At 37.3% G+C, this 26,340-nt stretch overlaps 1 protein-coding gene across 1 annotated transcript; it reads right to left on the bottom strand.

Annotated features, from left to right (window-relative positions):
* Nucleotides 1–24,330, bottom strand: SLC30A7 (solute carrier family 30 member 7; the record flags this gene model as incomplete). The annotated part of the gene is made up of 9 exons (XM_010165441.2): nt 1–952; nt 3,078–3,227; nt 4,212–4,302; nt 15,829–15,964; nt 18,119–18,169; nt 19,758–19,913; nt 20,913–21,039; nt 22,603–22,690; nt 24,185–24,330. Coding segments are annotated over 9 exons (993 nt in total), but the record flags the coding sequence as incomplete, so codon positions are not given.
* Between the last annotated feature and the right edge of the window lie 2,010 nt (nt 24,331–26,340).

Genomic DNA, 26,340 nt, shown 5'->3' with positions numbered 1-26,340 from the left:
CAGGGATTTAATTTTTTCCCACCACATAATCTGGAAGATAAAAAACTTCAAGCATTGCTTCCATCACCAGCATCTTCCCTCAACTGCCTGTTGTTTCAGTGACTATGAACATGAGTAGAGCATCATGTAATGTCTCATTACTCTCAACAGTACGAGGAGACTAAGAATTGGAGTTAAATGTAGTATCTTGTGGAAGTTATTTTAGTCAAAATAACCAGCTTGTTTTGGAAGCAAGTCTCTTCACAACAGCTTTGCCTTTTACATTTAGAATTTTTCTGTCTGTTTGGTAAGATGCAAGTATAAGGGAGGTCTAACATCTACAGTTATGCAAGTACACAAGGCCCCACATACATCACTAGTAAATAATCAGACTGCATACAAGATATTTGTAAAAGTAATAAAACCCTTTGATGCTCCATATTTATGCTGGCAAATACCTCTCCTGATATAAAAGGCACTTTGAAAACCCAATATGGTTTGGTTCTTTAAGTTTGCAAAGTACAAACAATTGTACAAACATACAATTATATTGAAGCATGTCAGCCATTGTGACATTATCTACAAAACAAGTTTCCAATTGTTGAGAACACTGGCTTTATGGGAATGAGCAGTGGTTTCAGCAGCTTTACTGAAGACATAACAGGGTTTCCAGTACCACAATCTTAGTAAGTAAAAAACCCTCAAAAACGTACAAGTTTAGGGGCCACAAAAAGACAAAACCCAAAGTCCGTAACATTCATTCAATATTTACTCCTTAGAAGTGAACTCCATCCATAGCCCAAAGGCAGAAATCTACTCAGTCAATCCCAGAACAGCGGTGGAGGCAGGCTCTGTCTTGACAAGTCTGTTGTTACACCATTACAGTACAGGAAACTTTGGTCCAACAGCACCATTCAGAAATTCACTACATGGCTGCAACATCAATCTGTATGTAAAGCTGTCTTACTCCTGCCTATGGAAAAGAGAAGGAAAGTCAAAAAAAACCCAAACCAAAACCAACCAACTGTAAAGCCAAAGCAATTTAACTGTCCTGAACACCAGTCCACATCAGTAAGTTAGCTAGCAAAAAACCTGTGTTTTATTTTTGTGTAATTCATCTTCCACATTTATCACTAGACTAAACACTGCTCAAGATCACATTGTCTTCAGCCATCATCAACTTGCTTTTAGCTCAGCTGAGTGGCAAAACCAGTTATCAGTTATATTAAGATTAATGGGGGGCCAATATTACTGAGACTTGAGATGTAAAATTAATTTTAATGTAACAAAGTTCTGTATAGTCCCTCCTAAAAAATATCCCTTAGTTTCAAACTACATAGCCCGCATCACAAGCCATGCAGACTGATTTCTACCTACTGAATAATCTAGATGTGTATGTGATGGAACATCTCAAAAAGGACCAAACTCCAGGTTTGATTTCAGAATATTTATGACAAGAAATCCTCCTTCTCTAAGTCTGTAACACAAAAACAAGTATGTGTCATTATTTTTATTGGGTTCTCCATGACTGACTACTTTAAACATTCTTTAAAATTTAAGGAGTTCAAAAGAATTCATGCACCGAGGCAGCACAATGTAGGGCTGTTTCAGTGGTGTTTCTCCTGAGAGTCCAGAAACTGAGCATGCACAATGCAGGGTGGGAATGGGGGTGGGGGGACAACCAACAACAACAAAAACCCAAAACAAACAAACAAACCCCCACAAAAATCCAGTCTGGAATTTTCAATAAATGTTATAAAATAGTTAATAAAAGGGGCACTTATGAGATGCATAAATGATTCACTAAGCCATCACATGCACGGACTGCCAGTGCAGGAGACCAACAGAACGTTTAGAACAAGGGAAGCAACGTGCATGTGAGCACACAAGGACCTTCCCCGCTGCAGGAAGCTTTGAAAAGAACATTTATACAAGCACTAATTAAACTGTTGACAGAAGTATTTTTTTACAGTATCAAATACACCTGATCAGAAGCCCCCTTTCTTCACTGTCCAACTGAGAGAAGTCAGTAACTTATGCATCTCCAAAATATGACCCTTTAGCTGACAGTATTTTGTAGTTATAAACAGGAATATTTGTTTCCTTATCAGCTACAGAACTCTCCATTACTCAAAAGTAGAGAAAGGATATTATAGAAAAATTTTATAGTTTTTCAAATACAGTTCTCCAACACCAAGAATAAAACCAGGATGTTTGGCTCTGGATGATATAAGAGAGAATAAGTTTCCAGGTTTATTCTCCACAAAATTCTCTTGCTGGAGAAGAATTTTCAATTTTATCTTAATAGCCTCTAGGTTCTACTCATGAATCATTCATATCCAGCAGCTATACTGGAACGGGCAGCCAGACTGAATTTCATGTTTAATGGTCAGAAGCATAAGGAAGCAACAGGAAAATCTTTCTGAAATCTGTAAGATTTTAATCTGAAGGCAAGAACTATCAGCTTCTAATAAAGTTTCTGTTGTTCACAAGAACTCCAGCATTTCATAAGAGCTAGAAGTGCTATTACTATCTGTGATATAGAAGTATACTATAAAAAGTGTAACCTGCAGGGAAATAAAGGGGAACGTACAGCACGACAATTGATGGTTACATTTTAACTAGCGATCACCACAGCATGGATGTTACTAAAAGACAACAAAATATACAAAGACCATGGATTCTTAAAGGGACAGAAATGAATGACAAATAGATTCTTAGAGGGAAAGAAATGAATGATGTAAATACAGCATCAGGATAGAGAAAAACTTAAGTAGGTCCAGCCTGTGGTCAGAAGCCCCACCTTGAAGAAAGCCTCATCTTGGTTCCTCATAGGTCAATATAGGGTTTCAACTTAATTTGATACACCTCAGACAACTACAGCTGCTCTCTCTATTAAGTGGTATTAAAAACTAATGGAGATAAGTACAGCAGTTCCATCTGAGTATTCTGAAATTACAGCTGGAGCAGAGAAGCTTTTCAAAACACACTGATACCAAAATTAGAAACATTTAATTTTTCTTGAAAAGAATTACAATGTCACATCACATGACAGACAATTTACAAGTTGAGATGCAATTTCCACTGATGATACATACCTGAGTAAAAATATTGTGAGTCTGGCTTAGAATCCACCTGCTATCAGCATCGGGAGCTACTAATAATTTCAAAGTCCCTATGTAAACATCAGTACAGAGGGTCCAGAAATGTGGATCATGTAAACTGTAAACTCCTTGCAACTGCTGCACCTAAAAGTACAAGCAAATTTTTAAAAATACATTTCAAAAAATGTTTATCTGTACTACGTTTTTTTACAGAAAATATTATAAAAGCCGATGCATTCTTACACTTCTAGTTCAATGTGCAGTTTGCCATATTTCACTTAAATTTCTTATTACTATCTCAGTAATTGTAAGGAAGGTGAAAACATACAGATTGTACGTGTCATGATTTTCTACCTTGCTGCATTTACATTCTACATGTATTTTACTGAAACCGTTTCTGAAAACAGTGGTGTCCAAGAGAGAAAACTCAGTTACTAAACCAGCAATTTTTGCAAATGAAGGAATTTTCCCGTAAAACAATTTGTGAGAGATTCTATTAATAAAAATACATTCATATTAATATATTAACTAATATTTGTGTTAATATTTTGTGAGGGCTTAGATGTCAAAGCCCTTCTTTTTCCTCTGCCCAATTTTAGCAAACCTTCAACGTGACAATTACTATCCTGTAAGTTCTTGAGGAGAGATGCGCTCCCACGAGCGCTTTGCACTAACTTTTGAAGGCACTTCAAATGTTCAGGTCACGACAAAGTAACAGAGAAGTTAAAACAGGAGTACCAGGAGAGGTCAAATCCAGAGCAATCTCTTATAAACACACTTCCAATGTTACTCCACCTCACTTTACCAAGAACTAGATTTTAAGGGATACAAAAACTGAACAGAAAAAAAATATGCACTTTGTATCAACATAAAGTACATTGAGAGGAAAAGCTTCAGGATCTATTTCTCTAAACCAACACAGCACATTTTGAAACACAAACTGAGTTGAAGCTACATACAATTTAAGACTTCAGAAAGATAAGAATCAAACTAGTACATCCATTTGTACAATCTAAGGAACCTTTCACAGGCACTACTGGAAAAACATTACAAAATATCCTCATACACACAGTTGGGGCTCAGTCAGTCAGCAACTTCATCTGAAGCAAAAACGGCCTAAGAGCTCACCCTCTGGTAGCACTGAGGCAGGACATTTTCCAGGGAAGGAGGAGTTCGCTGCATCAAAATTCCAATGGATTCTTTTAAAAGTGGAACAATACTGGAAAGAAAAAAAGGAAGTTAGCTACTATTACATTTTCAAAAGATGCAGAACGAAGAGCAACTTAACATTCCTTAATGCTCTTGAATTTTTCTTTAGTTGTTCCACCATAAGCTGAGGAAGTTGTTATGAAAACCCAGTACAGAAAACAAAAAGATTGACAAAATTGCTACGGTGACTTACTAAAGGCAAGATTATTTCTCCTCCAGATATTCCACAGAGACAACTGGTGGACAATCACAAAAGATTACTAGTTTAATCATGGGATTTGGGATGAAATCTCTTAGTGTCTTAAAAGTTATATGACAAAGCAGCTGGTAAGTATAGCTCAAACCCAAAACTTCAATGGCAATCACTCACAACTAACCATAAAAATATGCAACTGAAATGGTTTTTGCTTTTGTGTTTGGCTTAAGGCATATTTTTCTTATGAACTAAGATAATAATGAGGAGAACATAAAACAAAATTAGTATGGACTAGTCCAGCTACAACAAAGTTATTTTGTCAGAAATGGACAACTTGAAGTGAACTAAGTGTAGGGTCTCATCCAAGCTCAAGGATTAAACATTTGGAAGCAATTAGAAGTTCCCTCCTGGCCAAATGGTCTTGTTTAATCAGCAAACTAAGACAACATTTAATACCCTTTTTTTTATTATGACTACTTTCCTTTAATAAAAGACAACAAAACCCCCCCCCAAAAACCAGGAGACCAGTAAGCCCATACGCTGAACCTACCACTACATTTTTTTTACTCTCATTAAATATTCAGTATGGTGATTTTTTTGTTTAGGAGTAGTGCATCATGTCTGGCTCAGTAGAGGATTTTAAAGAGGATGACAAATATCTATAGCCCAATACTGAAACTTAATTAGCAATCTAATTTCAAGAGCATATAAGTCACCTAATACTCTAGACCAAAAGTGATGATATATTTCAGAAATTGTGAGCTGAATTTTAGTGTTCAGCAGTGGCATCACAGCTGGAGTACACCAGAAAAAATCTGTAAGAGATTAACTGGGCTGACTGTTAAAGGAAACCACAGAAGCTTTGTTTAAAAACTCATGAAGCAACACAGAACTCACTGCATAGACCAGCTGCATATTTGCAGATGGTGAACAGCATGAGTTAACCATTCCTTTCCATTTTTAAAGAGATGGTTCCATTTGTACCTGGAAGCAGTGCTGGCTGATCCACTGCTCAGCTCACTCCTTGGCTAATCCTTAGCCAGGGGTGGGAGGCAGTTAAGAGGGTACACGACTCTTGTCTAACGAACCCCTGGAAAAACAACCACCCTAAAATTAAGTCTCCTTGCACGCACACCAGTTATTCCAACCAAATTCACTGCCTGATGCACTCAATCATGTGGCCTCACACTGTTGCACTGCTACCAAGGAATTAGTTCAGAAATAGGAGGAAGCAATTAGGGTCAGGCAAGAGCTGCCTAAACTGGACCTGTCACCAAGACAATTAAACATTTAACAATGCAATAACTGTCAATCTGTCTAAAGGAAACTTAATTGGAGTGTCACATTCTAAAGACAGTGGATTACACGAGTTTAGGGAAAAAGGTTCTCTTATCAATGGACCCCACTCACTGAATAACGTCCATGTCACAAGCATGACATCAAAGGCAGCTGGAGCTGCCAAAATACTCCACTGCTGAATTGATTTCAGTTTAACTCACTATTTAAAATGCAGGTTTGCTTCTTAATAAAAACCTTGAAAGACCGATACAGAAGTTCAGGATGCAAACTGAATACAAGATTTTTGAACGCTGACTCCATCTCCACAAATTTAACAAGGCCCCTCTAACATACGCGTCCAAAGGCTTCAAAAAACACACACATACAGGCTGCATATTTTCTCCCATGGAAAGGACTAAACAAATGGAGAATGTAGGAGCTTGCCTTTTTATTGGAACATGCCACTAAGTGAAAAAAAATCATGAAAGAAATCTAACCAAAAGAAGTCTGATTTGCACGACTTATTTGCACTATTTGATAAAACTGATGTACGTTATCTGACGGAATGGAGATTAATTGGCAAGCAGGAGATTTGGAGAGACAGCCAACAAAAATTTAAGGTTGGGCATGTTAGCCCATTCCAAAAAAAGGACTTGGTCAGTGAAACTGGTTGATTCATTCTGGAACAAGATGCACACTGAAAAGAAGTTAAAACCTCATTAGAGACCTCTTCAGCTGAAAAAGCATTTACGATTAAGTTCTGCTTCATTCTGAAAACCTGTTGCCCAAGAAACTGATCTTCCAAGGTTATGTCTATGCAATCTGCACAAGCATCAAACACTGTCTCTCCTCGCTGGGCAATGGGATGCAGTTTTAAGCAGCATGTATTGGAACCAATAGCTCAAAATCAACTAATATACAAATAGGTGACTGTGGAAACACACTCCACTCCTAGTGTAAGTGGCACAGCTTTTTAAAAAGACAGTCTCCCTGCTGGCAAGATTTCATCTATTCCTGGTTTTGTAATGGCTCCACACTGAAGTTTTAAGAGAGAAACCTCCTGTGCAAGTTTTTGGCAATAATGCTGCACAAGTTATGCTTTTATCCAGACTTCACAAAAAAGCTAAAGCCATGGTGTTTAACTGAAACAGCAACATCTTAAAAGTCCAAAGAAGATAGGTAAATCAGGATGTGGCTTGATACTGTAGGTCAAAGTTGAGGCATATGCCAGGTCATACCTCTCTCCTCTAACTTAGACAAAAGATCCAGCTACAAATTTATCTTTTGCAAAGCTGAAAAGGCCAAAAGACAGATGCAGCGATGTGATACACCCTCACAAATGCTGTTAGAGCACAGAAGCCCATGCACACATCTCTGCATCCAAAAGGACACTATCTTACAAGGTACTCTCTTACTGTAAGCCAAACTAACATGACAAACTACAGAATCCGGTTTTCTGATGTCTCAGGTTTTCAATGCATACTAGTGAAATACAAAACCTTTAATAAAAAGCCCAAACTTGACACAGTGTGCTCTTTCCTCAAACACAAACTAAAACACCAGTATTACTTAATCACCAGAAGGCACTAGAAATATTAGTTCCATCCCATGTGACTGAAGAAAACACAAGGAAAGCTGACGATACCAAGCAGGCTGAAAATGTGGTTAGAGAATTTGACCAAGCTTTCCTTTTTTTTGGATTAGTCATTAGTGCGAAATACATGTGGTTGTCTCTGCAGCAACTATTGCACTGGTACTTCCCTCTTTTTTTTTTTATTTTACAAAAATATTATCCATGAAAATAAATAATGCTGAATTCTCACCCAGTGGAAAGTTTTTTTCACGCACAAGCAGTCTGTAAGCTTTACTGCTAAAGCAGACACAATTTTCCAATCACCTCCAATTATCAGGCCTTGAATGTAAATTATCACACTCTTTTATAAGACAATGGAATTTGAAAGGGGTGCTCACCCACAGCAAGACTCAGGACATAAACACATAAAAGCCATAATAGCAAAGCAGCTAATGTGTGCAAAATGAGTTAGCAGCACATCACACTTTCACATACACTGTTGCAGAGGAAGCAAAAGGTGTTCAAAGAGATAAAAGCTGTTGATATGAATCTGACAAATCCAGCCTGACAGTATTACACGTGGTTTGATTAACCATGAAAAGTGAAAGCATCAGACTCTTAATCAACTTGCACCACATTCAGATAATACTCATACCAGTTCCAGTCCCACCCTGTTTATGCCACTGTTTTTGTAGGCATAGCTAGCAAGACTCTGGCACTGTCGTGATCCTGGACAGCAAGGCTGAACACTCTGCGATAAAAACCCTTTACACAGTCACTGCAGTCAGAGCCCAGCAGGAAATGCATTTAGTGCTCTCAGCACTTATAGAAAATAGGGGATATTTGTGATAGATTTCATGGAAGGTAAACAAACACTGCTAAGACTCAAGACCAGCTCTGGTTCTTCCAATACCAGAGCTAAAAGTCTACAGCCAGATTTAAAAATCTTTTTTTTCCAGGCGCTACCCATATCTGCAGTGCCAAGATGGTCAGCCTGCTGCAGAACTTCAATGGATTTTTTCCTATTAGGCATTGGCAATTTTAACCAGACTGCAGGTTTTGCTCAAGACAAGGATCACAGGTTTAACATTTACTTTTCCAATTTTAAATTGTCTGTTCTCATAACAATGTAGTACTTTGATTCTCAAGCAAGGCTGGCCGGTACTGTTACCCTGTAAATAAAGGGAGTGCGTGTCATTTAGCAATGATGGCTCCAAACACCACCAATGACAAGTATGTTAGTTTGGGGGAGTTCTGCTGTAGAATATTCCTCCTGAATCTTAGTAAATGCAGCACTTCATTTAAAAAAAGTAATTTTTTATATTCTAATGCCCCAAATATTATAGGCATATACCCCAAACGTTACAGACATGCCCTCCCCCAAAGCTATTTCACATTATATCATGTTCGAGAAGCTCCAGACTTTATATAAAAATGATGTAACCCATGGAAACAACTTCACTAAATGACTGAAGTAAATTGCCTCATTTATTTGACCACTTAATATGTAGTCCGTACACTCCATCCAACCTAGTATCATATTTAGGCTATGGTGCCTTTCTAGAAACATGTGGCTCTAATAGTGGTTTCGGACAAACTTCTTGCTTTATACAGGAGTTGTGGCTTTTGCTTGATGACTAATTTCACATAGCTAATCGAAATACTAAAATTGCTTCAACATTTCAGAATAAGACTTAGAATCCTAAGGCAAGAAAAAAAAAAAAAAAGAACATTTGGTTTCAAATAGTAAAAGCCATTTAGAGACTCGAGAAATTGTTTATTGATTCAGGCACATTAAACTATAAGGAAAACATCTTGGAAAATACTTGAAGAGTGTCAACCTGAACAACTATGGAATAGTCAAGCTTTTTTTTTTTTTTTTTAAAAAAAAGACTTCAAACAAAATGCTAGTAAAACAGACTCATCTATTTTAAGCATGTCCTATTCACGTTTTGTAATTAAATGGACACTTGCATGAAATACTACAGAGAGATCAAAGAGAGATTCACCAGATGTTAGTGGTAGCATTCAGGAACACCCAAGCGCTACAAGCCCCCACCCACACCAGCTTCACCCTTCAGAATTGGCCATAGGTTTATAATGCAGAGACTTTAAAAGATTACAGGCTATAGCTCTCCAACTGACAAACCAAAAACTACCAAGCCCTCTGCCTGTCAAGACTCAATAGATAAAATACATAAATGGAGAAAACACAACTTTCTACAGCAAGTAAAAGCATAATGAAATTTGCAAAATGAAAGTATCTGACTTCATGCCTTTGTCTCTGTAGCAGAACAGTAATATGCGGGCTATTTTTCTTCCTCCAGAAAGATAAACTTTAAAGCATGAGATGTAACAGGCATTAACAGTATTTCTATATAATCTTACTGAAGACAGGCTTTTACTAGGATGTAGACAGTCATAGTCTACCAAAGGGAAGTGACTGATCTCACCCCTCTATGCTCTAGTAAAGAGCTACCTGATTTCTGCTTCCACTAAGCTTAGAAGCGTATTTACGTGTCAGTGAAAACAACCTCAGAAGAATCCCACAGCACATTTTCACTGTGCAGCCAGAATGTTCTGTGCTAAACCACGAGGAGTTAGGCAGAGAGTATGTCACCTTATAGCAGCCCTAGTGAAGGGCCACAGGAGCAACACAGAGCAAGCATGTCAGTAGTTGGCACTAATTAGAGAAGATGTCTACAGGAAAGCTCAACCATCTGAATTAAAAGTACTGCTTGACTTCTCTGAAGAGGCATTGCTCAACCCTTCGTGCATCTGCACAAGACAAAAAGGTTACAAATTAGAGGTTGTGCAGCTTTGCATTGCAACGACAGGTTCTTTAATCATCCTATAGCGATATTTTTGTGATTTCTTTTGGCACGTGTTGCCATCATTTCAGAAAACTGAGCAGAGAAGACCCACTAATAGGAGCAGGCAAGACTCGAGTAAATTGAAAGGGAGGGTGTCAAGAGGATGGGGCCAGACTCAGTCACTCGGTGGTGGCCACTGACAGGACAAGGGGCAACAGGCACAAGCTGGAACACAGGAGGTTCCATTTAAACATGAGGAAAAACTTTTCTGAGAGGGTGCCAGAGCACTGGAACAGGCTGCCCAGAGAGGCTGTGGAGTCTCCTTCTCTGGAGAGGTTCAAAACCCACCTGGATGCAGTGCTGTGCAACTTGCTCTAGGTGAATCTGCTTTGGCAGGGGGGTTGGACTAGATGATCTCCAGAGGTCCCTTCCAACCCTGACCATTCTGATTCTGTGAAATTAGAGAGAGCTGCCCAACACTGCAGTAATAAAACACTTAACAATACTTGCGTGCAACTGCTTTGATACTCTGCTGGCTTATTAGACATAGCTCCATGGAATAGAATGAGGATTTGTGTTCTAACTTTAGTCCCTCTTTTGATACATAAGTATCAAAAGAAAGAATACAGATTTTTTTTTTTTCTTATTTTTTTTTTTTTTTAAAAGAGCCCTGGATCAAACCTACCACCTACCCATGCCCTACACACTCTTAAGTCAAACTCAGATAATTAAGCAATAACTTGGAGAATACACGACTGAAGTCAAATCATTACCATGTTAAGCGGTATATGCATATTTTATTCAGAAAAAAAGACAAAAAATAAACTTCATTAAGCCCTCAAACAACTAACAACGTACTAAGTATTAAACACTAAATTCACCAACCACACAGTAATTTCTTAACTTTAGTTTGTCTATTACTTTTCACGTAACATTTTCTTGAAAATTTCCTTGCTAAAAAGCACGCTATTAAAATGCTCCTCAAAGAGTCTCGTGAACCTCTAAAGGCATCTTATCACCACCACCTCATTCAACTTTTTATCTCGAACGTTATCTGTACGTGAAGAATCAAAAACATTACTTTTACTGTTTAAGTAAATTAAAACAAATATTATACAGCTTAAGTCTTTGCCCGATAGGTTTGGACTACACAAAAAGTTCTATACACATTCCCAAAATGTATGCACTTGTACTTAAAATCTAATGACCTGTATGAACACAGTATCATCAGACTTTCAACAACAACATAGCTTACTGCAATGGCATAAATAAATTGCAACAGCTACTTAATACCAACACACTATGCACTATGATACCAACATTTTGATTAAATATTTGCTTGGACATGCAGAGTGTAACATACTAAAGCAGATTTACTGGCATATATTTTTAAATTAAACTATGTATAATCATCAGTTTCAGGAAAATTATGAAATTGAATTGCAAAGTACTTATTTTTGTAAAATTTGAGACAAATTCAGTGAGATAATTATTTTCAATTTCAAGAAAATTTCAATACATACTCAGATAACGAAGCAGCTAGAGTTGAGAACCTGTAAGTTCTTGATGATAGAACCATCTTGTTGCTAGTTTTGTCAGTCCACTATACTCCTTTGCTTATTTCAAGAAAGTAAGAGCAAAATACCATGTGATTTCATAAATACTATTGCACATCCAGTAATGGATGCCAAATTCAATGTCTGTTATTCCTCCATTTTAATCCAATTACTTTTCTAGATGACGTTGTACTACTTGCATCACAATATCTTTACAGGATATGATAGCTGCGAGTTGGGTTATACAATGGTGCCACATTAATGCCTTACTTAGATCTTCCTATGACAATCTCTTACCAGGCCAAAAAACCTGCCAATGTAATTTGTTAAAAAACAGAATGGGTTCTCATTAGCCTCAAACCCACACACTTAACTACCATTACATCATTATCTTTGCTCCTCCTGCACTTACTACCACAAGAATTCCTCTTTTAAATACTGTCCTGGTTCTGCTGGTGGTTTGGGGTGGTTTACCCAAACCACCACAAATACATACACCTAAAGCTCAGCATCAGAAAATAAATCTGGTTTTGTTGAAAATAATTCAAATGTGTTTCTGAATACATACTTCCAATAATACCCACCATACCGCAAGAATATCATCTTTCCCAAATCCCAATAGTGATAGTATTCCAGACTGTTCAGCTGATTAAGAGAACTACTTTTTAAAGTCAGGAATCCAAAGACTTCTTTCAAGGTACCTTATTACATTGTTTACAAGAATGCTGTTTACAAGAATGCTGTTTATCCTGTAGAAGACTCCTGCCTTGAATTTACATCTACAATTCTGTCCTAGTTCGTCTCTGTGGAAGCTCATTCCACCTGGAAAGCCTACTAACTACTTAAGACTAAAGTCTATCACATCCAAAGTGATACTGTAATCTAGACATCTCTGAGGATCCTCCCTTTACATGAGAAAGTCACCAACCAACATGACTAAAAATTAATTTACTGGTTTGTATTTTACTGGGAATTTCCAACTTTATGAAAATAATTCGTTCAATGTATATTTTATTTTCATATACAAACCAGTGGGGTTTTTAGACTGTAACATTCAGAATAGTGCATCCTCATTATCTAAAAAGTAACAGAAAAGACTCGAGTCTGGTCCACTGTCCCACCATGACTTTAGATTTACACTCATGTGGCCATCTGCAATATTCACAACTGTTTCCTAAGTTAACATTCTGATGATAGAAAAGCACCTGTTCTATAGGCAAGTCTTAATCCAATATGCTAATTTCAAATTTGAGAGCAAGTGACAGAAAGACAGCACAACAAGAGCTCAAAGATAAACACACATAAAAAGACATTCTCCTAGGGAAGAAGTCTCACTCCCAAATAACAAGTTGACAGCCAAGAGCAAAAGTACTTCCATACAGATTTTGACATTTCAACTGCTTTATTTTAAAGCTTTGGAGATCTCACAAGACACAGAAGATTCATCCTCAAGACTTTGCTTTCACTAAAAGCAACATTAATACCAGTAAGAAGAATATTGCCAGCTCTAGTTCATCAGTTAACTAATAAATTTAATGTAGAACCAGAGGTCTAACCAGCTAATTAAAATGGAAATGGACAATTTCATATACTGAAAAAAAATGTGGAGTCAAACAAAAGAGCTTTGAAAGATCAGCAATAAAATATACTACTATTTAGATTTAAACAAAGCAGCCAAAGTACTCTTGTAAGAAGAGACAGCACCTTAGGGCTTTTACACAACCCTATTTGAAAGAAGCAAAGCTTTACAGTCCCTATTACGGTAAAGTCCCCAGCATTAAAACATTTGGACAATTTTATCAGACTGGCTTTTGCATCTCTGACTCAAAACTATGCTTGGTTTATTGCAGCCACAAACAACTGATCCTGATTTTTAAACACGCATGCATGGGTCCACTTCTTGGGGCACACGTGTACTCTTATCCAACCCTACCTTACCAAAGTTTGTTTAACTAGTAAAAGGGACACAAGCAGGCTACTCCACACAAGTAAAATTGACAAATATTCCTCTGAAATTGTAGACAATTAATTAATTAATCTAAAGTCAAATCCCCCCAAAAGGTTATTTATTAAAGTTGCAAATATGCCCAGAGAAGTTGTCAGGAATCCTTGTATAACTATTAAACATTCCCTTCCTTCCCACCTCAAATCCAGACACAGCTCCTGCCATTATCAGTTTAAAGTCTTTTTGCAAAAAATGTTCCCCCCTCTCAAATTTTAAAAATCACAAAATTTCAGTATAATCTTTTATCTTGGTTAGATTTAAGTGACTTGAAAAGATTAATGTCAAAACCATTATATATTCTAGCAATGATTAGCTGGGCCCCTGTATTACTGTTACAAAAGATGACCTTATAGAAGAATCTGAAAAACCTTTTGCATTAATTCTAGAACAGCACTTCACACACACAGCATAGTGAAGAATAGGGCAGAATAAACAATGGGTTTAGGTCCAGAAGTGTAAATGAAGATTAAGTCAAACAACACAAAAGGGGACTGAAGCTCTCAAAGAATCTGAAACTGCTAGTCTTCTTGTTTACGATCTCATTTAAGTGCATTTCAAGCAAAGCCATCAGTAGTCAAGCCTGCTGGACTGCTTTAAAGAAAAAAAAAAGAAATTAAAAACCCCAAACAAACCCTGCAATTAGTGTTTGCTCCATTGTTGTACCAGGATGCTCAGTCTGCAAGAAATGCAGGCTTGCTTCTACTGATTGTGATGCAGCTGACTGCACGCAGCTAGCAGAATGATTCTAGAGATCATTTATACTGTCGTGCACCAACAAAATAATGTTACAGGCTGAGGTCTGGTATCAGGTCAAAAGACACCCCAGTGTTCAGTATAGAACAAGGACTCAGAAGTTCCTCCTAACTGTGCAAGAAAACTTAGATTTATTATGAAACCTCTATTACAGAAGGTTCCAACCTTCTTCCAACCTCTGTACCAACAGAAGAAAAGGTAATTCTCATTCACATGGTTATTTTCTGATCAGCACTACCCATGTGCTTTGCTGTACAAAAAGCTACACCTTTAAAATACAAAGAGTATGTAAATCTGTGTTTTGTTCAGCTATTACCTCAGCAATAGCTTCTTCCCCCTTGGTAACCTGCACATTTTTTTTCTTTCCAATTTTTTTATATTTCAGTAATAGAATTAGTTTGCAATAATCTGTCCTTTATTAAATTACATGAGATTTAAGTCAAAATATTAAGTTTATATTAAAGTGATAATTTAATAGTCAATAATCTAGCACACAAATTTCTGTGGGCATTTAGTGCCTGAAGCATGTTGCCCTACTCTGATAAACGGAGATTCACATCAATAATTCTGTGAATGCTGCCATGCATATGGTATAAACACACCATATACGGTATAAGCATAAGAAGCTGCAGTTAATCAGATGACATTCACCATTGCTGAAGAGACAAAGCTGTTCAGTTATTAGGTTGTAAGTGGAGTTGTGGCACTCTGCCCTATGTCACCACCAAAACTGCTGCCAGAAAAGCCTCAATAACAGCATCACTGAATGAAACGTTTGCTTGTCCAGTCTAATCCAAATAGCTTCCTATTTACAGTGATCTTGGTAAGCAACAACCGGGAAAGTCCAGAACTACCTGAAGCATTTCCATCAGATTTTAAAAGGAATAAGGATGTCTCAAAGGAAATACAAAGGACAAGACAGTTTTCACTCAGGGGTGGGGTGGGGGGAATTACCAGCCTTAACTTTCCAAGGACAAGGGCACATCCTGTGCCAGCAGGCTCAACTCTGCTGCCCCGAAGCCATTCTGCTCCAGTTACTGGAGTACATTGGTTTACATAAGCACGTACTAAATACAGGGAGGAAGCTTTCTGCAGTTTGAACCTGGAAGACATTTTTGTAGTATTATGCAAACAGGGGTAAAATACACAGATTTAAGAGCAAAAGCTGTAGCTGTAGAAAGGAAAAGAAAGACAGCTCACACAAGAGCACAGCAGAACAGCGGTACAGAACCGAGGAACCGCAGCACTCTTGGAAGAAAAGCAGACATCTTAAGTCAGCAGCATACTAGACAAACCTTCTGAGCTTGAAGCTGCGCTGTGAGTAGCATCAAAAATACTACCAACTATGACAGCAACACTTACCTTACACCTATAAGTAGTGCTATTAGCATTGAACAAATAGGATCTGCTATCATTAGACCATAGTTCTGCATCAATATAGCAGATATGATCACACCAATACTTCCGAGCGTGTCTGCAACAATGTGTAGAAATACACCTGTAAGAGATTAATTTATATAATTACAACTTAGCATTCTTAAAGCTAATGGAGTTTTTCAAAGATATTTTACGGAGAAGAGTTGCAAGAACTAGATAACATGCTTTATGCTTGTTAAATTTGTGGTCAATTTCTGGTCAAACACACAGAAGGTGATCACAGGATTTCAATGTATTTGTGGAGTACTGAGCATCTGAAGAATTTACATTATTTTCTGCACTTAGCAGTAAGGCGTGTTTCATAGCATGGCTATCAACTTAAGCAGTGATTAACTGATGTAGCTAAATTTTTTTTCATTCAATAACCACCCATATTATAGTAAAGAAACTGATGTTCCCTGATGCCTACAGACAATAGTAAGTACTTTATAAGATGGATAGTTAACAGAAGCAGCTTTGTAAAGCTTTGAAAGACGCTAATGTTTCATTGACAATATCTTGTAAAAGTTATTTAGCAAAGAAATTCCAGACAAATTATTTTGAGAATTAAACAATACTGCAGACATGAATAACTTCACTCTTACTTTGAAGAATAACAAACACACTACACTAAAAGATAAAGAAAAGCACTTCGCAGCTAGTTAAAATTTAGCCTTTGGAGCCCCCTGCTGGCCGTGATGGGAACAGTCATTCAGAAACAGCCTTTTGAACGCAATTCTCCACACTCAGACAATCCCTCCTCGCAAAAACAATGCGCTATAAAACTCAGCTCTTCAGTGACTTTTCCAAGACCGATTTGTACTGGGTCTGTCTGGGATGGAGCTCTGTTTTCTCCACAGCAGCTTGCATGATGCTGTGCTGTGACTAAACCATGTTGGTAAGACACCAGTGTTTTAGCTGTTGCCAAACAGCACTTACACAGCATCAAGGCCTCCTGTTTCTCACTGTCCCCACAGCAAGCAGGCTGGGGTGGGCAAGATGCTGGGAAGGCACATGGCCAGGACAGCTGACTCAAACTGACCAGAGGGATATTCCGTACCATGTAACATCATGCTCAGCAATAAAACTGAGGAGTAGTCTTCCTAAATTAGCAGTTGCTTGGAGACTGGCCAGGCTTTGGTCTGCTGGTGGGAGGTGGTGAGTGATCATCTTTGCACAACTTGGGTTTTATTCCTTTTTCCCCCTCACTTTCTGAACCACCGTTAGCTCAATCCAAGAGTAGCTCTTGCTTTTACTCTTCTAGTTCTCTTCCCTGTCCCAATGCAGGAATGAGCAAGCAGCTGCTGGTTGTTTAGCTGCTGGCCAGAGCCAATTCACCACAGTATCAAAAAAGTTAAAATAAAATCATGTAAAATTGAGTCTTTTCAATATGCTTCAATTAAAATGTGCCTTTCACGAAAAGACTGACTTTCAAATATCTTATACTGAAGTACTGAGTATACATATAAATAATATAGTAGACTATAAATTCTGGAAAAGGTTGAAAATGTTCCTTTCAAAGGACTATAAACAACACAAAAAATCATCCAACAAAAGAAAATGGTATGTACATTTGGGTATACCAAATTATTACCTCTTGTATTACATAATTTTCTCCTTCTAATTTTTGAAAAAAAAAATAAAAAATTAAAAAAATCAAAGCTCAAAACTGACATCTAAATTACCAGTAATTTATTTACACTAATGCTCAGGAGATCACAGACTCCAATACTCCTTCAAGCAATTTAGAGCAAATCACCATCTTGTCTAAACCAACTGTAATAACTTGATGAAATGCAAGTTTTAAGATCAGATACCCCTTAACAATTATACCAATCTGCATTTTTTCAAACACATTCTATCCTAATAATACTGGTTTTCACTTTCCAGGACATATATTGCAACCAGGTTCCTTAGGTTTCTGCTTTTAACTACTCTTTCCTAGATTTTTATTATTTCATTTGTCAGCATCAGAAGCTGAATCCCAGCTTCTGGGATCTCCCTTTTAAACTGCGTTGACACTGCATCACATTTAGACTTTAATGAACATCTCAAACCCTAGCCATGCACAGGCTACAGCACTGCTGCTTACAGATGGAAGGGGACTTCATAAAATAGCTCCTCTAAGAAAAATGTAGCGTTTAGCCCGAGGCACTCTCTAAAATAGATGCGTGACAGTCACAGGCAGGCAGACCATGATAAAACTAATAAATCACTGTACTTAGTCTCATCATACCTTGTAAAATCTGTTTGCTGGATCCAGCCATCCCTTCAAGAGAATGGTCATCTGTGAAAACAATTATTGGCATATTAACCTACACAATGGCTCTCTCTAGTGTTATATTCTGTTACAGCTTTCCTTTCTGAAATTTCTGGAACAGACAAGCTGCTCACAATTACTAGCTCTTACTCTAGCTATTGTTTTTTAACACAGCAAATAAGTTAGTAGTCTTAAAATACATATTTTTAAAAAAAGAAAATACCACTTTACACAATAGATTTTATATATGTGCATATATAAAAAAATAGATCAACATTTGTTTTTTAATTAAAACAAACTGAGAAATAAGACCTTTCTATAGCGTTTAGCAAAATAATGCCCCCTCAAGAATACAAACCATACACTCAAGCAAGAGTCAGGTCAAATAAATTTGCTAACCAGAAATATTTCACTTAAGCAAGTGTTTATACCTAATGTAAAACAAGGATAAGACTTGGAGAAGGTAGAACTAAGTAAGAAATCCTCTCATCCAAGCAGACTAATGCCTCTGTGGAACACATCAAGACGATATTTTAAGAAAAACTTGCTAAAGGATAGCAAGTCACTTCTACTGAACTTATATAATTTATACAAAAGTTGATTTGAACATCAAATTGCACAAAACAGATCACTACATTCACTGTTCCACTGGGGGCGAGGGGCATGGGGAGAGCTAGGAAGAGGCAGGAGCAGGGAGCTCCTGCTTTCCAATCAAACTTCAGGAGAGCACTTGGAAAACAAGCACCAATTTTTTACTAAAAATAGCAAGAAAGGTACAAGTAAATATTTTTATATTCTTTGTCACCTCCTGTCTGCGAGTTACCACACTACACCCCACTCTGAATATGCATATTTTCAGTCACATCAGATCCTGGTTTATGGCTTAGTCAGGAAAGACTGACAACTCTGCATTACAGTAATGCTTTAATTTGCTGTTTCAAATAGGTAGCAACCACACTGTCTCTTCTCCCATAGCAAAGGCTACTGACCATATTTTGTGTGGAAGTCTTTTCACAGATTGTTTGCATTTCTAGAAAAGATTTAAGCATAGCAAAGATACCAGTTACCTTTTTCATAACCAGTTTTAAAACAGATTACAACTACACAAGAAAGGAAAAATCTTGTATTTGATATCACAAACCAAGTACGACACATCAGTCCCTAAGTAGCCAAAGTAAAACTGCTTGCTCATCTCTCCTAATATCTTGATCTGTAAAATTATTCAAGTGGAGAACATTAGCAAAGCAGCTTAACTTTGTCTATTGACTTGAATGAAAAATTGAAACAGAGCACTTGATAACTAATTTCATTGTACTGCTATAGCATACATCTGTCTTATCTTTTGCCAACACATCACACTACAGTAAACATTCAAAAAATGTCAGTAAAGCAAAAATCTTAAAAAACTAACACTGAACTTACGCAAGTGAAACAGTTTTTACCAAAATGAGCCATAAAACATGGTGGTAGCAGAGCATACCACACATTTAGTGAAACTACTTCCATGTATGCTTGCAACAAGCTGCCAGCAACCACTCTTTTCTTTTTTCAGTAAATCATTAATAGCTAATTTAAATTGAGTCAAGATAGTTTATGACATTAATTAAGTACTTACCATGACAATAATCCTGACCGTGAGAGTGTCCATGGCTATGGCCATGACCATGAGTGTGTCCATGGGCATGTTTATGTTCATGGCTGTGACCATGACCTCCGTGACTGTGCCCGTGGCTGAGACCACCGTTAAACAGAGAATGGCTGTGTTCATGCCCTACAAACAAATGTCACCGACAGAGTATAAATTTTAGTGTTGAATAAAAGTATGCTTACATTTGTTCCCAAGCTACCTGAAACCTGTTAATCTTTTAGGTCATCTTAAAGTATGACTTTAAACAGGTTAAGAGAATTAACACAAGCTGTTTGTCATCCAAATCCATGCTGTGCAGTCGTATAAAATACATAGCTGATTTGAGAAGTCAAGTGCTTTTATACATTCCCATTTCAGAGACAAGTTGTGCAACGCTTTTAGTACAATTTGAAAGATGTACACATAATTAGACACAAACACATTATAAAGAGCTGTTTTAAGAAACCAGAAATTGGCTATCGTTCACACATTCAAAACTCAAGCTTGAACTGCTGCTTAAAGACCAAAGACTGTTTTCTGCCACCAGTCTGTATCAGCTTATCTGTTAAGCTGAAAGACATACCAATTAGCTTTGCAGGAAAAAAAAAATGAACAAACAACAACAACAACAAAAAAACCCCAAACAAACAACAGAAAAACCCAAACCAACTCAAAATGTTTACCATATATATTCAGGTAAATAAATTCTGCATTTAAATTCAAAAGACACTAAGTTGAGAAGAACCTGAAGCTGAATCACCCCACACCTAAAATTTGATTCAGATTCTGTTTTGTAAATTTTCCAGCCAAGACCTTGCTTAACTCCAGCTTAATTTTGTCCAAAAGACACTCTGCAAATCTCTTCCAATAAAGTGCAGAAAATTGCACGTTCCAAAAAGCAGGTTCTGGAGTTCTAGGTTTTTCAGTTGATGAATGTTAACATGGGAAGTATGGTAGTGACACATTAGGACTAGTGATAAAACATCAAAGTCAACATTGCAACAAGTGACACGTACATTTGGCTAGGGCTGCCACTAAAGTGACATTAAAATTTAGTCCTGGGGTTCTCATTGGAGGATTATAAAGTCCTGGAACACAGGGTGCTGAGAAAAGAGACAGTACTGAAAATTACAGACATCCTACCAGAGCCATGTGAATGCCCATGACCTCCATGTTGAAAAACAAATATTCCTATAAGATTTACGATAAATCCTAGTATAGAAACAGGAAGAAGTCTCTCATGATGCACATCAGGAGGCTCAAGTGCTCTCTAAAAAAAAAACAAACCAAGAAGCAAATGTAGAGTTTTACAAGCTTGTTACATTATTAAAAGGCACTGAAAAAACTGCATAGATAGAGGAGCATTCTCATACAAACACGCATAATTAGAAGTTACTCAGGACTTTCAGTTTTGGGGATGGTACACAGACTAATTCCTACTGTCTGAAGTTAAAGTTTTACTATTAAAGCTGTGAAAGTATAGTAGAATATTCTGATAGTCTAGCTAACCTTTATTATAGGATTTTATTATGCTGTGGGATGTGGCTTAACAGCATATGAAAACATTGAAGTTTCTTGTAATGCGTGGACTGCCCAAGCCATTTGGGGCATTTTTCAAAATTTCTAAAATCTAAATGGGTTTTTTTAAATTCTTTTTTACCCCTTCTTGAAGTTTTTTTCTATGAAATATTATAGGCCTAACACAATCTGCATGAAGCTAAGTGTTGAATAGTGTAAATTACTATTGACAGGGGAGAGAAATATTCACCATCTGTCCACAGGGATGAAAGGTACAAGGCAAGAACAAGACAGTGAAACTTTCAGCAGATGTAAAACTTTGAAGTTACAGAGAAAAAGGAGTCACCATCACAAGCAAAGGGAATGCTTAGCATGGGAGCTAACACCAGCAGGAAAAGAATGACGTTTCAAGATTGACCCTTGACCCTTCTAGTAATAGTTTTTAGTTTTTCTAATAAGTTTTGTTGCTGTTTCTAGATTTTGAGTGAAGTTTTCCCAAGCTTTTCGGCAATTTCAGCCCAGTTTGTACTGCTTTTGAAGTATTTGCAGGTGTATCTATGAAGAGGATAAGCCCCTGAAAGCTCTTCCCTGTTCTCTATTAATTAAAAAAACCAAACCACTACAACGTATTCTGAACTAGAAGTCTAAACAAATTCATAGTGCATTTCCAATTAAAAATTAAAACCATTAATGCAAGCTGATCAGAATCAGTTACCAATTTTACTCTTAATCCTACCTCACTTCCGTGCAGACACCCTTAATGTCTAAATTTTTACCTTGAAATTATAATCTGAAACATCTTGTTAAAAAAAAATTTCAAGAGAAGTGCCCTTGTAAATGTTAAAGCTATTACTACTCGCCACTTACACCAGACTTCAAGATTTGGAAGATAATGCTCTTTCTTAATGAGTTAGTTCAACCTCTTCACAGAATGTATTTCCATTTCTTATGACTAACTTCTCTTCTCTGAATGACTAGTTTGGGCCTTTCTTCCTTGGCCTCATTTGTCCTTTAACAATGAGAAGTAGAGATCTTTCTATGATATACTTAACTGGCTGAAAAAAGGACAGGATAAATCTCACAGAATCTTTACAATCAATCAAAAAACACTATTTCAAAAGCTAGTACAGATAGACTGAAAAAGCTAGGTTTCTGTGTCACAAAACAGTAATTTCAAATGGCCCTGTTCTCTGTTGAAATCACAGATTTTTTTACCAATTATGAACATAATAAATTTCAATAATTTTATTCCCACTAAGTATGCCCTACAAATAGAAATGTGACAACTGATAGTGCAATAGGCTTCATAACATACCTCGACACCCTCAGAAAAAATGAAGAATGCTGTAAAAATTAGGAATAAACCATTTACAAAACCAGCAAGTACTTCTGCTCGAACATACCTGCAAGAAACAAAAAAGCAATAGCAGATATTACCACTCCCATTTAAATGCTGAAAATTGGAAGTGGAACTTAAGAGACTGGAGTACAATCTTCTAGTTCTCAAACAGCTGTATTACACAGGGATTTGCTCAATGGAAGATGCAGTACATAAACTACAAATAAGTATATGAAATTCACTGTGTTGTATTTTGACAGAAATTACCTGATCTAGACAAGCCATTACCTGATCTAGATTAAAGAAAACTTTCATTACCTTGAAATATTGATCAAGTCAAAAATCTTCCCATTTAAGGTCATCTCTACTGGATTTTATGTTATGTACATTATGTTTTATGTACATTTGGAAGCCACAAAGTAGTTAAACATGAAAGATGTAATAAAAGCCTGCCGATGTAAAGTTCTGTTTAATATTAAACAGCCATACATTAATTTGCTCCCCCTCTAATAGGGGGATTTTTAGTAAAAGTTTTAAGTAGAAATTCATTATTTCAGCTAATTTTTTTTCAATAAAAGCCAGCCAGGTCAGAATAACATGTAATTTCAATGTAGCAAAAATCAGACTTAATAAATCGTGACTGTTCTCTAATAAATGGAACACCAACTGTTTAAATGCAGAGCAGTAATTAATACAGAACTTGCTTTCATTGCAATTAGTTCATGGTACAATCAATTCTACCTAAGTTGATTTCTAGGCACACTGGAGTTTCCACCGTAATTAAACAGTGCTTTAAGTTTCAAACTACATGCTTAGGCAAGATAGCTGAAGCTAAATGCTGACATTCAGGTCAGTAACTCTATGGGGAATGTAGCAACCCATGTTACAGCTCATTAGCTGTTAATTAATCAGTATCACCAGTTAATAATATTGTACCACCAGTATTGTTTTATAGGGCACAACTGCAATGTGCCATGGAACCAAGTGCCCTTCAAACAGCACAGCTGCAGCAGCTCTATCTATGAGGGGCAGTATGGGATGACACAACTCAGCCTGGAGGATCTGTTAATTGCAGCCACAGCTGCTGAATCCTGCTGGTTCTGAGAAGCATGGCTTACAATCGCAGGTGCAGCAGCACTGAGATTTAGCTCCTTCCAGTTGTAACTTTCTTTTCCAAAGAAGGCATGAGGCACCAGCAGCCTGAGAGTCTCTAACACACCTCACTGCGCTGAGGCCAAACCCATGATGCTGCTGCTCTTACTTCAATGCTGCCATAAACACACAATGCAGGGCAACTTTCTGCTGTGTAACTTGTTTCCACTAGTATGATCACAGAGACCTTAGAAGTGATAAACCTGCTCCCCAAAAGCAATGCCTTCACATTTTTACTGTTTCTAGGGGGACATCAACTTAAGGGCTTGCATAACTCACCTTAAAAAAACACACTTTCAACATAGCCTTTCTGTGTTCTGCAAAGAAACGTTTTGTTCACACAGTGAAAAATTACCACCTAGACATTTACTAAAATACGTTAACGTAACAGCCTGAAGTTTCTTACCCATATGAGAAGGCATCATTTGACCTCCATTTTGAAATAACTGAAGCCGCTAATCCAGCCAATAGAGCAGTACAGTCAAAAAACATATGAAAAGAATCTGATATTAGACCTAAACTGGAAAAGAACAGAAAAAAAAATGTTATGTTCTATATGCTGCATGTTGAGTATGAAAAAAACCAGCATTTATTCTTTTACACACTGAACCATAAACAGGTATGGAATTTATCCAAGATGCATCTAGTTCTTCTCACTATAACAGACAATGATGAGAGGGATAAGTAACTACATTACTTCACAGCAAAAAGCAAGGTTTCCAGCATCCTGCCCTACTGGGATCACACACATCCAAGGGTAATGTACTGTGGTGAAGATACACTAAATCAAAGGAAGCAACACCAGTACTCCTGAGAGCACGGAGATCTATCAACGATTTCAAAAAATAAAAACACAGACAAGAGTGCCAAGCTGCTACGGATGGCTGCTTCTTCACTTTGCTAAGTGTAAAGATAGCAATAATTTGTTCCTTTTGCTGGTGATCACCATTACTCTTCGAAGTTTGACTGGAATACATCTACACAGAAATAAAAGCAAACAAATACTTGCTCCATTTGTGCTTTCAGCTGATGGAACCAAGCTAATTCCAGTTTAAAAATGATACAGTGGTATTAGGACAATGATAAGCCACTGTCTTCAAACCTTTGCCTTATCAGCTGAAAGGCACTGACCAGAAGACATACACTGCCCTTTGATCTAGAAGCTGAAGGAAGCAGAGGCTGAAAGACCACTTCTTAAATGGCTTATGCACAATCACAATCTTGACTGACAGAGGAAAGGTTTAGCATGCTGTTTCACCTTACAGAATTCAAAGCAACTTCACTTAGTTCCTGAGTTACCCAGTAGAACCCATATTAGTCTGTAGGCTGTATGTAAATTCAATTTAACACCATATAAAACAGTTAACAAATTTTACTAAATTATTGTAAGTCTGCAAAGAAGTAAGTGCATTGAAACACAAAAATTGCTTCATATTTGAAAAGACATTTGATACAGAGGTATTGATAAGCTTTTGTTATTATAAGTGCCCCAAAAGTTCATTTTCCCAATCCTTTGGTTGTCTAAGAACAATTACGTACACAATTCAGTTCTTGGAAACTGAAGAACTAAAAGCAATTACTGGTAGTTACATGTTCTGGAGGACAGTCACTTTTTCACACTGAAGCCAAACACCAAGTTTCATTAGCCAAAGTTTGAACTACTTCACGTTAAGAAACCAAACCATTTCAGTCTGACCAAAACAAATTTCAAGATTAATCTGAAGCGTTTAGATGAAACACTCAACTGTGGAAGTGGGTTTGGAGAAGAGGAGAGAGAACAAAACTCTTTGCTGTCTCTCTGTATTTACATATATACTTTATGGACACAGACACAGGTATATACACATACAACTATAACACATTTAAGGCAAAGGATGATGTAACGATATATTGTCCTTAGGTGCTCTAGCCACCAAAGCAGGAAATAGAAGAAGTTGTTCTGAATAGACTTTAAAGGAAGATTAAAGGTTTCAGCTGGATGCCTATGAAGCAGCAGAACAGTATTGCCTATTAAATTCTTGAAGGGTATAGGTGACAGCTCCCCCCTCCCCAAAACCAGGTGACATCCCTAGGGAAACAGCTCATTTTAGGTTTGGTTATGAGCAGTAAGGAAGATTCACTGGGGAAAAAAAACCACAAAACACACCAAACATGGAGGTAGAAGGTAAGTAGGGTGACAGTAACTGTAAGTTTATAATGATTATGAAATGGAAGGAATAAGTATGGCTGAACAGAGATAGCTAGTAGTTACTGAGTTTTGGTGTGTTTTTTTAAGAGTCTCCTGGGAAAGAGAAGAGTGTATAAGGACTGTTACTGAAACAAAATCCCATACTAGCTCTAGAACCAGAAATCACACAGCCAGTTATCATGGCACTGTGCTCACACCTGGAAATCTCACAGAGGCAAGACTGAACACAGGTGCAACACCAACACAGCTGTGCCGCTTTCAAGACCTAAGCTAACAGCAGCCAGAGGCACGTGGATTTATCAACAGGGGTCAGTACGGACTGTGTCTGCGACGCCACTCACCACGTGGGATAAACACGCTCTGTATTACACACG

Source organism: Antrostomus carolinensis, unplaced genomic scaffold (genome assembly GCF_000700745.2).
Source record: "Antrostomus carolinensis isolate BGI_N321 unplaced genomic scaffold, ASM70074v2 scaffold24130, whole genome shotgun sequence".
Taxonomy (NCBI): domain Eukaryota; kingdom Metazoa; phylum Chordata; class Aves; order Caprimulgiformes; family Caprimulgidae; genus Antrostomus; species Antrostomus carolinensis.
The sequence above is the reverse complement of the archived record's forward strand: the minus strand, read 5'-3'. Positions and strand labels throughout refer to the sequence as shown.